The following is a 13,009-nucleotide window of genomic DNA, read 5'->3' on the forward strand; positions in this document are numbered from 1 at the left end:
TTATATCTATAGTTTTAAATTTTCAAATCATATACTCTCCTTCCACATTTTCCCCTCTAAAAAACATTTGAAAACAACACATATATTCAATAAGTTGCTGAATTGTAAATAAATTCAAATATCTTGTACACCAACTCTATAAAAACATGCAAATTCGTGGAATTTATATCCCCCGCTTGCAGGACATATTGTAGGTAAACATGATTAAAGTTATAGGTTTGAACATGTGAGTATCGTGCTGTTGAGACATAATGTATAGCTTGAAACTTGTGGGTATTACAGTGTAAATTAATCGTTTAATCCATCAGAATTTACTAACCTCATTAATTATCCGTAAATATGCACAAATGACATTGGTTGGCAAACTTAGCATGAGTCGGATGTGCATACGGAATTTGGTTGAAATATCTGCACAATATCTACAGCAATTTTCACACGAAAACCAAAGAGTGCCCGAGCCAGGTGGAAGACAGAGGAACACAAACATCAAGTTTGAAGGAATTTGGCTAATATTTGCTGAGTTATTAAGCGGAAACTGCAGATAATGATGTTTTTCGTCCTCGAACTTGGCTGAGCCCTTAAGGCATTTAACCCTGGTACCAAGTTTGAAGAAAATTGGTTAACATTTGTTGCAGTTATTGCACGGAAACGAAGCGTGACAGACAGGCAGACAGACAAACTCAAATTAATATCCCTCGTTTCGGTGAAAGCGGGGGATAAAAAATTGAAAATCAAGGTTATTTTTTGCAGGCACTAGTTTCCTTCACTAAATGGTTTTGAAGGTCTGCATATACATAATCAGTTTTAACTACATTTGCCGCAATGTAACAGAACACTGCAGTAAGAGGGGTTTTGTTCCCTTATCCTCCTTATGAATGAAATCAAGTGCAAATTACATTTAGTAAAAAAACGATGCATCTTTGCTTTCATTTGTGACGCAGTTTTAGAGTTTACTGTATTCTCTGGGGGGTTTCTGATAGTAGGGTAAGTATTGAACTAGAACTGTAAGCATACTACTACCCCCCCCCCCCCCCCCCCCCTCCCCCCATTATGCCATTAAGTATGTGTCCTCTATGGATCACTCCAAAGATTAATCAACAAAGCTAACCACATAGAACTCATAGTATAACTGATATTTTCTCAGCCAATCACAGTGATCTCAAATCCTTCAATGTAAACATCAGTAAACATCAACATAAGTTTGGACGGACAGACTGACCAGTAAACATTGACACAAGTTTGGACGGCCAGACTGACCAGTAAACATCGACACAAGTTTGGACAGACAGACTCACTCAGATCAATAAACATCGACATAAGTTTGGACGGACAGACTCACTCAGACCAGTAAACATTGACATAAGTTTGGACGGCCAGACTGACCAGTAAACATTGACACAAGTTTGGACAGACAGACCGACTCACCAGTAAACATTGACATAAGTTTGGACGGCCAGACTGACCAGTAAACATCGACACAAGTTTGGACAGACAGACACACTCAGATCAATAAACATCGACATAAGTTTGGACGGACAGACTCACTCAGACCAGTAAACATTGACATAAGTTTGGACGGCCAGTCTGACCAGTAAACATTGACACAAGTTTGGACGGCCAGACTGACCAGTTTTAACGGCCATACTGACCAGTAAACATTGACACAAGTTTGGACAGACAGACTGACTCACCCAGTAAACATCGGCATAAGTTTGGACAGACAGACTGACCAGTAAACAACTATACAAGTTTGGACGGACAGACTGACCAGTAAACATCAACACAAGTTTGGACGGACAGACTGACCAGTAAACATTGACACAAGTTTGGAAGACAGACTGACCAGTAAACATTGACACAAGTTCTGACGGACAGACTGACCAGTAAACATCTACACAAGTTTTGACGGACAGACTGACCAGTAAACATTGATACAAGCTGCAACAAAAGACTCTCAAAGAGTTTAAAGCCCTTCTATGATGTCTGTGAGAGGAGCAGACTTACGTGAGCTGGTGGCTGGGTTAACGGATTGTTGTCAAGGACTATTTCTTCTAAGGTTTCTATTTTTCGAAACAATGTGGGTATCTTGGAGATTTTATTGCTTGAAAAGTCCAGCTTTCGTAGATTTAATTTACTAATTTCTGAAAAGATAAAAAGATAAAATTGCATGAAAAAATACGGTTTAAGATGTTTCAAGGACTTTAAAAACGTATTAATTTATATCTGCTGGGAAATAAAAAAAAGTTACACAAGGATTTAGCAAATTTTGAATACAACTCAATTGGTTACAACAATATGTTCAGAATAGATTACCATATTTTTCAAAATCTTCATTACAAGTGTGAACCACTATTAGATACAACACTACTTACCTATTGGTAATTCAATCAAAAGGTTGCGCCGAACATTGAGGGATCGGAGAGACTTCAAGTCTCCTATCTGGCTAGGAAGGTGTGAAATCTCATTACAACTCACATCCTGAAATGACAACATATGCCATTTGGATTTAGGGATATACGCTGCCTTTCAACATTTTACCTGTGTTGTATCAAAGCATGCATCTGTCTCATCAATGAATTACTTCAAATGAAATTTACATTCATGAAATATCAGAGTACTTTATGAACTTTTCTGAAAGGTAATTATAATGCATGTCACTTTGTAATCAGGTGCATACACCCCTGATCTGATATTTCTTTATACTAAAAACATGTTTTGATTTACTTGTCTTACAGTTCTAAGTGGGTTTTCTTTTTAGATATTACCTGGCATTATCAGTAATTTACTGACTACGAAAAACTTTGAAACTCTGAAATGACGTGTGTTTTTTGAGGAAACGGGGATCCTGTCTTTTTTAAAAGAAACAAATATCCATCTATCCAACAGTACTAAGCATTTTCCCGTAGAACAACTAGAAATGTTGTTTTTGATGCAAGACAGTTAGGTGGGGTTGACATTTCGACATCAAGAGCTTTCCTCCCTTCTCGAATATATGAACCTTGGGGGTGTCATTTTTACCGAAAGTCGATCTAAACCCCTAAAACATGTAAAAATTATTAGTTTAGGTCCAAATATAGCTGTAACAAATTTTCAAGTCCCTGTGTGTGTGACGTCTGTAAGATATAAAGTATCAAGCTGACTATACTGTGAGATATAGAGTATCAAGCTGACTATACTGTGAGACATCTGTAAGTTATATAGTATCAAGTTGACTACACTGTGAGACATCTGTAAGTTATAGAGCATCAAGCTGACTATACTGTGATATGTCTGTAAGTTTGAGTATCAAGCTGACTATAATGAGAGATGTCTGTAAGTGATAGAGTATCAAGTTGACCACACTGTGATATGTCTGTAAGATATAGAGTATCAAGTTGACTATACTGCGAGACGTCTGTAAGTGATAGAGTATCAAGTTGACTATACTGTGAGACATCTGTAAGTGATAGAGTATCAAGTTGACCATACTGTGAGACATCTGTAAGTTATAGAGTATCAAGCTGACTATAATGTGAGACGTCTGTAAGTTTGAGTATCAAGCTGACTATATTGAGAGATGTCTGTAAGTGATAGAGTATCAAGTTGACTATACAGCGAGACGTCTGTAAGATATAGAGTATCAAGCTGACTATTCTGTGAGACATCTGTAAGATATAGAGTATCAAGCTGACTATACTGTGATATGTCTGTTAGATATAGAGTATAAAGCTGACTATACTGTGATCATGATATGTCTGTTAGATATAGAGTATCAAGCTGACTAAACTGTGATATGTCGGTAAGATATCGAGTATCAAGCTGACTATACTGTGAGTCGTCTGTATGTAACAGAGTATCAAGCTGACTATTCTGTGAGACGTCTGTAAGATATAGAGCATCAAGCTGACTTTACTGTGATATGTCTGTAAGATATAGAGCATCAAGCTGACTATTCTGTGAGACATCTGTAAGATATATAGAGTATCAAGCTGACTATACTGTGATATGTCTGTAAGATATAGAGTACAAAGCTGACTATACTGTGATCATGATATGTCTGTAAGATATAGAGTATCAAGTTGACTATACTGCGAGACATCTGCAAGATATAGAGTATCAAGCAGACTATTCTGTGAGACGTCTGTAAGATATAGAGTATCAAGCTGACTATACTGTGATATGTCTGTATGTAACAGAGTATCAAGTGTTTCTAACATGCTGTAACAGCCTCTCACAGCAAATGTTGGCAGAATGGAATGTCTTAATTTCAACAGATTCGACTGTTCCACATGTTGTTGTACACCTCCAGCGCTGTGACCAGTAAGGGAGACCTGGGAAGTGTACACCTCCAGGCACTGTTGCCAGTAAGGGAGACCTGGGAAGTGTACACGTGTTTGACTCATACAATCAAATTACTCATTTACAAAGCTGTTGTTACACCAATAACAAAGGCATTTGATTTTCAATCCTGCTGTTTTTGCTGCTGGAGGTTTGGTCTCCGAGACATACAGATATTAATCATTATTTACATAAATGCATCCACACTTTCAACAGACCTGACTCATACACATGCATGTGAAAAAGAACTTAATCTTAAACGTATAGTTTTAGTATTGGCAATGGACCATCATGTACAGTTTGTTTCAAGTGATTTCGTTCTGAAACCCTGCGTGGGCGACCACTGCAAGTGTCACTCTGGTGAAGGGGATTTAAGCCCCCTAGCGACCTCACCTGGACAATGTTAAGGATATGCTCCCCTACGTCCGGTTGAGTAGCATTGGGAATTCGAATTAGACAGTCAATCGGCAGTTAACTAATGTTCTGTACATTGGATATCACTGACAGTCCAGGTTGCCTGAATGCTATATATGCTGCATGCACAAGTATTTCATGAAATATATTATAGTATTCTGTATTTACCATTCTATTCCTGTGTTAATGTATTGGACCTACCCATCTATCCTGTATTTACCATTCTATTCCTGTGTTAGTGTATTGGACCTACCCATCTATTCTGTATTTACCATTCTATTCCTGTGTTAGTGTATTGGACCTACCCATCTATTCTGTATTTACCATTCTATTCCTGTGTTAATGTATTGGACCTACCCATCTATTCTGTATTTACCATTCTATTCCTGTGTTAATGTATTGGACCTACCCATCTATTCTGTATTTACCATTCTATTCCTGTGTTAATGTATTGGACCTACCCATCTATTCTGTATTTACCATTCTATTCCTGTGTTAATGTATTGGACCTACCCATCTATTCTGTATTTACCATTCTATTCCTGTGTTAATGTATTGGACCTACCCATCTATTCTGTATTTACCATTCTATTCCTGTGTTAATGTATTGGACCTACCCATCTATTCTGTATTTACCATTCTATTCCTGTGTTAATGTATTGGACCTACCCATCTATTCTGTATTTACCATTCTATTCCTGTGTTAATGTATTGGACCTACCCATCTATTCTGTATTTACCATTCTATTCCTGTGTTAATGTATTGGACCTACCCATCTATTCTGTATTTACCATTCTATTCCTGTGTTAATGTATTGGACCTACCCATCTATTCTGTATTTACCATTCTATTCCTGTGTTAATGTATTGGACCTACCCATCTATTCTGTATTTACCATTCTATTCCTGTGTTAATGTATTGGACCTACCCATCTATTCTGTATTTACCATTCTATTCCTGTGTTAATGTATTGGACCTACCCATCTATTCTGTATTTACCATTCTATTCCTGTGTTAATGTATTGGACCTACCCATCTATTCTGTATTTACCATTCTATTCCTGTGTTAATGTATTGGACCTACCCATCTATTCTGTATTTACCATTCTATTCCTGTGTTAATGTATTGGACCTACCCATCTATTCTGTATTTACCATTCTATTCCTGTGTTAATGTATTGGACCTACCCATCTATTCTGTATTTACCATTCTATTCCTGTGTTAATGTATTGGACCTACCCATCTATTCTGTATTTACCATTCTATTCCTGTGTTAATGTATTGGACCTACCCATCTATTCTGTATTTACCATTCTATTCCTGTGTTAATGTATTGGACCTACCCATCTATTCTGTATTTACCATTCTATTCCTGTGTTAATGTATTGGACCTACCCATCTATTCTGTATTTACCATTCTATTCCTGTGTTAATGTATTGGACCTACCCATCTATTCTGTATTTACCATTCTATTCCTGTGTTAATGTATTGGACCTACCCATCTATTCTGTATTTACCATTCTATTCCTGTGTTAATGTATTGGACCTACCCATCTATTCTGTATTTACCATTCTATTCCTGTGTTAATGTATTGGACCTACCCATCTATTCTGTATTTACCATTCTATTCCTGTGTTAATGTATTGGACCTACCCATCTATTCTGTATTTACCATTCTATTCCTGTGTTAATGTATTGGACCTACCCATCTATTCTGTATTTACCATTCTATTCCTGTGTTAATGTATTGGACCTACCCATCTATTCTGTATTTACCATTCTATTCCTGTGTTAATGTATTGGACCTACCCATCTATTCTGTATTTACCATTCTATTCCTGTGTTAATGTATTGGACCTACCCATCTATTCTGTATTTACCATTCTATTCCTGTGTTAATGTATTGGACCTACCCATCTATTCTGTATTTACCATTCTATTCCTGTGTTAGCGTATTGGACCTACCCATCTATTCTGTATTTACCATTCTATTCCTGTGTTAGTGTATTGGACCTACCCATCTATTCTGTATTTACCATTCTATTCCTATGTTAGTGTATTGGACCTACCCATACAGAGGACTGTATTGAAACATTTACATTATACAACAATCAGGAAAAAAAGTAATCTCACAATAAATCTATTTGTTCTTAGTCTGTAATCTTGAGGAAGAGGAGATGTTCCGATTTTTGTATAAGTTACCCTGCTTTCTTTTTTCTTTAAATATGACATATTATGTGAAATTACTCTTGGGTTTTTTAATATAGTAAATAACCTACATATTCAACTTACTATTTCCATGAGTTTATCCAGGACACCAATCTCTTCAGGAAGTGAGACCAGCTTATTGTGACTAGCAATCAGGACCTCCAGTTGGTGTAACTGGGATATAAACGTCGGGATCATGGACAGCTGGTTTCGACTGGAAAACACAAAATATCACAACATTTATATAGTCATTAAAATCTTACAAGAAGGCCCTAGTTCTTATAAAAGAAATCTGAAAAATCTTACCTCTAGTCATTTTATTTAGCTGAAGAATTTAGATTTGGGGACTTGAAGGGGAAAAAAGCATCAGAAAACATCCCCAGTTTCATTTACATTTGTAAGTCTATAAAGGAGTTCCATTACAATGAAGCCTTATTGCCTGCGGTGTACTCAATGCTGTAACGGTGTACCAAATGCTGTGACGATGTACCCAATGCTGTGACAGTGTATCCAATGCTGTAACAGTGTACCCAATGCTGTAACGGTGTACCTAATGCTGTAATGGTGTACCATATGCTGTTATGATGTACCTAATGCTGTGACAGTGTATCCAATGCTGTGACGGTGTACCCAATGCTGTAACGGTGTACCCAATGCTGTAACGGTGTACCCAATGCTGTGACGGTGTACCCAATGCTGTTACAGTGTACCCAATGCTGTTACGGTGTACCCAATGCTGTAACGGTGTACCCAATGCTGTGACGGTGTACCCAATGCTGTAATGGTGTACCAAATGCTGCCTGGTTCTATCAGTGTGGCCTTATCAACTCCAAACATAAACAAATCACCCAAGACCAACACCTTGATATTCACAAGCTTCTCTAAAACAAGGCTGGCATTCTTGTTTACAGATTCTCAATTAGCAGTTTCCCAAGTAACCAAATTATTTCTAACCACAATTCTACATTTACAGGAAGTATTAAAATACATACAGAAAGAAAAAATCTGTTTGCCCTTTAATTACTTACAGATAACCATTTCAGACTCAGGCCTAGCTAATTACTTACAGATAACCATCGCAGACCCAGGCCTAGCTAATTACTTACAGATAACCATTTCAGACCCAGGCCTAGCTAATTACTTACAGATAACCATTTCAGACCCAGGCTTAGCTAATTACTTACAGTTAACCATTTCAGACCCAGGCCTAGCTAATTACTTACAGATAACCATTTCAGACCCAGGCCTAGCTAATGACTAACATATAACCATTTCAGGCCCAGGCCTAGCTAATGACTTACAGATAACCATTTCAGACCCAGGCCAACCATTTCAGACCCAGGCCTAGCTAATGACTAACAGATAACCATTTCAGACCCAGGCCTAGCTAATGACTTACAGATAACCATCTCAGACCCAGGCCTAGCTAATGACTTACAAATAACCATTTCAGTCCCAGGCCTAGCTAATTACTTACAAATAACCATCTCACACCCAGCCCTAGCTAATTACTTACAGATAACCAACTCAGACCCAGGCCTAGCTAATTACTTACAGATAACCATCTCAAACCCAGGCCTAGCTAATGACTTACAGATAACCATCTAAGACCCAGGCCTAGCTAATTACTTACAGATAACCATCTCAGACCCAGGCCTAGCTAATTACTTAGCACTAATGTGGATACGTATTGTGTTGACACTTCCCAGTCTGATGATATCAAGTATACTAATGTGGATACATAACTCCTCATAGTTTTCCGTTGTGTTTACAGTGGACACAAATTAGTCATTATTTCAATGGTTCCATGTCAAAGTTACGATAGGCTTACCTTGAAACAAAAACTCTTAATTTCTCCCTTTATACATATCAGTTTTTGATTTTTATGAGCCTGACACAAAGATAAGATTTCAGATTTCAAACTGAACTTTTTTCCCATTTTACATTTTAAAAGTAAAGTCGTTTAAAATGAAACAACTACATTCAAACTTTTTCCTGAAAATTTTTGTCATGATGACAACATTTTGTCTTAAACTGAATAAAATACACATTTAATTTAGCTTCCGATTGTAAAACGTGTTTCTGGGCGAGTAGAATTACAGTAACTTATTGTCTCAGGCTGGACGTATTCTCCATTCTTTATACCCCTGAGAGTTTGTATTGGACATGAAATCATCCTTATCATATAAATATCATACAGATGTAACAAAGTTGAGACATTAGTGAGGAGCTATGTACCATTAGCCGTGACAAACTTTGGTACTACTCATTTATAATTCCTCAGTAACGTTTTATGATACAGCTATAGTATCTATCACACAGCAACATACATACAGAGTATCAATGACCCGATACATCATCCCTGACCAGTCAAACAAGGCTTCTATCTCTGGCATTGTCACCTAACAGAAAACCATTTTCAGCATCATCCCAACTTTGTATAAAACATATAGTTAATCTGTGTAATCTGATACCCAAACATTCAAACAGTATGTCTAGTTCAACATAACTATGTGCTTCCATCTTTGAGTTATCAAATAAAGAATGATGTATTTGGTGATCTTGTCTGATCCTCTAGATCTTCAGACCATTATATATAGCTACATTCCACAAGGTGTTGGATAAGGCAGGTTTTACTACCTATTAATGATGCTCTTCAACCTCATGATCGTCCCCAAACTGATACAATACTTTTACACGTATCACTGACCTCTCAAACATTTATAGAAAATCAACTGATTGTTTCATCTGTGGAATCCATTTAAGTCTGGAAAGATAATATGGCTGATTTAGCCTACCATCAAACAACCAGAGCCAGAAATAACATTAAAACATGTCATTGTTGATAAAAACAAAGGCGTGGCTCCACAACCCCCACACATTAGACCTGAACAATTGGGAAATCATTCTCCAGGTTGTGCTTGAATGCTTATCGTATCAGCACTGAGATGGTAGCTACTGTAGCAGACTTTGGCAGCATCACCTATCTGTATCCCTCGCCTTTGAGATACCACCAGTGATGAAAACCACCTGTTTGTAATGCTGTTTTTATTTTGATGCAATAAATGCTTTTTTGCCCTATTGCTTTGATTGTTTGTCATCTTTTCTCTGACTAAGCTACTGTTGTGTATTGGCAGACAGTAAGAACCTGGGAACTATGTAACCTATATAACACATCACTGGTGCTGTCAGTACAACACATCACTGGTGCTGTCAGTGTCACTGGTGCTGTCAGTACAACACAAATGGTGCTGTACAGTACAACACATAACTGGTGCTGTACAGTACAACACATCACTGGTGCTGTCAGTACAACACATCACTGGTGTTATCACTGCTGCTGTACAGTACAACACATCACTGGTGCTGGCAGTGTCACTGGTGCTGTCAGTACAACACAAATCGTTCTGTACAGTACAACACATAACTGGTGCTGTACACTACAACACATCACTGGTGCTGTCAGTACAGCACATCACTGGGGCTGTCAGTACAACACATCACTGGTGCTGTACGGTACAACACATCACTGGTGCTGTCAGTACAACTAATCTCTGGTGCTGTCAGTACAACACATCACTGGTGCTGTCAGTACAGTACATCACTGGTGCTGTCAGTACAGCACATCACTGGTGCTGTCAGTACAACACATCACTGGTGCTGTCAGTACAACACATCCCTGGTGCTGTCACTACACACCATAGTACATCAATCATCTCCTTTACCAATTGTCCTTTGAACTCTTAGTACATTTATTCTGGGCACCCTGTGCAATATTGTGTTTTATGTTGTTTTTGTCATTTTGCTTCTCTTATTGATTTGTGTTTATACTTTTATTTCTATTATTGAGGTACAAACATTAAGTTCTGCGCAATAGGATCATGGCTCAAACTAAATACTGTCACCAAACCCTTACACAATACCGAAATCTCTTAAGGACAGAAAGAAGCAGAATAATACCTCGGGTCTATTGTAAACAAGGCAAAGTTTTGTAAAGCATTCAAAACTAGCCACCAGTAATGCTTTCTTTAGTTACCGAGCCATACATCTATCTCAGGATATATATAGGTCACAGTGACCTACTTTTTATACCCCTCACTCCATCAGCCAAGATATACTTCCATACCACATCTGGTTACTCCAGGTGAAATAGTATAGAAGATATGCCCCACACAAACTTTTTCAAGGTCAAAGGTCAATTTATAGATCACGGTGACTTTTTGTACTTGAAACTCTACCATACCAGGATTTACATTATACTCAAAAGTAAAAATGCACCATCAAAACAGAAGATACAACATCAACATTCCTAGGAGTTGCAAATGATAAGCCTATCCTACAAATATATGCTGATGGGAGATAGCATTCTTGTTTATCAAAAGGGAGTTGTTCTGTGGCAAGAATGCAGTGTCTGACACACACACGCTATGAGTGCATTAATTATAACAAACCAACACAGTGCACCAGGGACCACCTCAAATCATCACAGATTCTATCACAAGCACCAGGGACCACCTCCAATCATCACAGGTTCTATCACAAGCTCCAGGGACCACCTCAAATCATCACAGATTCTATCCCAAGCACCAGGGACCACCTCAAATCATTACAGATTGTATCACAAGCGCCAGGGACCACCTCAAATCATCACAGATTTAATCACAAGCACCAGGGACCACCTCAAATAATCACAGGTTCTATCACAAGCACCAGGGACCAGCTCAAATCATCACAGATTCTATCACAAGCCCCAGGGACCACCTCAAATCATCACAGATTTAATCACAAGCACCAGGGACCACCTCAAATCATTACAGATTGTATCACAAGCGCCAGGGACCACCTCAAATCATCACAGATTTAATCACAAGCACCAGGGACCACCTCAAACCATCACAGGTTCTATCACAAGCACCAGGGATCTCCTCAATTCATCACAGATTCTATCACAAGCTCCAGGGACCACCTCAAATCATCACAGATTCTCTCACAAGCACCAGGGACCACCTCAAATCATCACAGATTCTATCCCAAGCACCAGGGACCACCTCAAATCATTACAGATTGTATCACAAGCGCCAGGGACCACCTCAAATCATCACAGATTCTCTCACAAGCACCAGGGACCACCTCAAATAATCACAGGTTCTATCACAAGCACCAGGGATCTCCTCAATTCATCACAGATTCTATCACAAGCTCCAGGGACCACCTCAAATCATCACAGGTTCTATCCCAAGCACCAGGGACCACCTCAAATCATCAGAGATTCTATCACAAGCACCAGGGACCATGGGAGATAGCATTCTTGTTTATCAAAAGGGAGTTGTTCTGTGGCAAGAATGCAGTGTCTGACACACACACGCTATGAGTGCATTAATTATAACAAACCAACACAGTGCACCAGGGACCACCTCAAATCATCACAGATTCTCTCACAAGCACCAGGGACCACCTCAAATAATCACAGGTTCTATCACAAGCACCAGGGACCACCTCAAATAATTACAGGTTCTATCACAAGCTCCAGGGACCACCTCAATTCATCACAGATTCTATCACAAGCACCAGGGACCACATCCAAACATCACAGGTTCTATCACAAGCACCAGGGACCACCTCAATTCATCACAGATTCTATCACAAGCACCAGGGACCACCTCCAATCATTACAGGTTCTATCACAAGCACCAGGGACCACCTCAAATCATCACAGATTCTATCACAAGCACCAGGGACCACATCCAATCATCACAGGTTCTATCACAAGCACCAGGGACCACCTCCAATCATTACAGGTTCTATCACAAGCACCAGGGACCACCTCAATTCATCACAGATTCTATCACAAGCACCAGGGACCACCTCAAATCATCACAGGTTCTATCACACTATCATATTTTTTTACAGTTGCTTCAAATCCTGCAAACACAGCTAATGGTGTACAGCATCAGGTCAATGTATACAAGTATACAAGAAACCTGGACTCACAAGAATTGTGATGTCAAAAATTTAACCTTTGTTGAGTTATAAACTGGTAAAATGGGGTTAGTGTGTGTGTGTGTG

At 38.6% G+C, this 13,009-nt stretch overlaps 1 protein-coding gene across 8 annotated transcripts in view; it reads right to left on the reverse strand.

Moving 5' to 3' along the window:
• The window catches only part of LOC110462215 (leucine-rich repeat and calponin homology domain-containing protein 3-like), a 93,157-nt gene that overhangs the window by 59,191 nt on the left and 20,957 nt on the right, over window positions 1-13,009 (reverse strand). For all 8 annotated transcript variants that reach the window (XR_002464255.1, XR_002464254.1, XM_021516076.1 and 5 more), the window contains exons 3-5: window positions 7,028-7,157; window positions 2,373-2,478; window positions 2,005-2,141 (exon numbers count right to left, since the gene is read on the reverse strand). Coding sequence is in view for 6 of the 8 variants with exons in the window: in XM_021516076.1 (XP_021371751.1) it covers window positions 2,005-2,141; window positions 2,373-2,478; window positions 7,028-7,157 (373 nt within the window). In the remaining 2 variants the exon portion in view is untranslated. The remainder of the gene's footprint in view (window positions 1-2,004; window positions 2,142-2,372; window positions 2,479-7,027; window positions 7,158-13,009) is intronic.

The sequence above is a fragment of the Mizuhopecten yessoensis genome, unplaced genomic scaffold, assembly GCF_002113885.1.
Source record: "Mizuhopecten yessoensis strain PY_sf001 unplaced genomic scaffold, ASM211388v2 scaffold10763, whole genome shotgun sequence".
Lineage (NCBI taxonomy): Eukaryota > Metazoa > Mollusca > Bivalvia > Pectinida > Pectinidae > Mizuhopecten > Mizuhopecten yessoensis.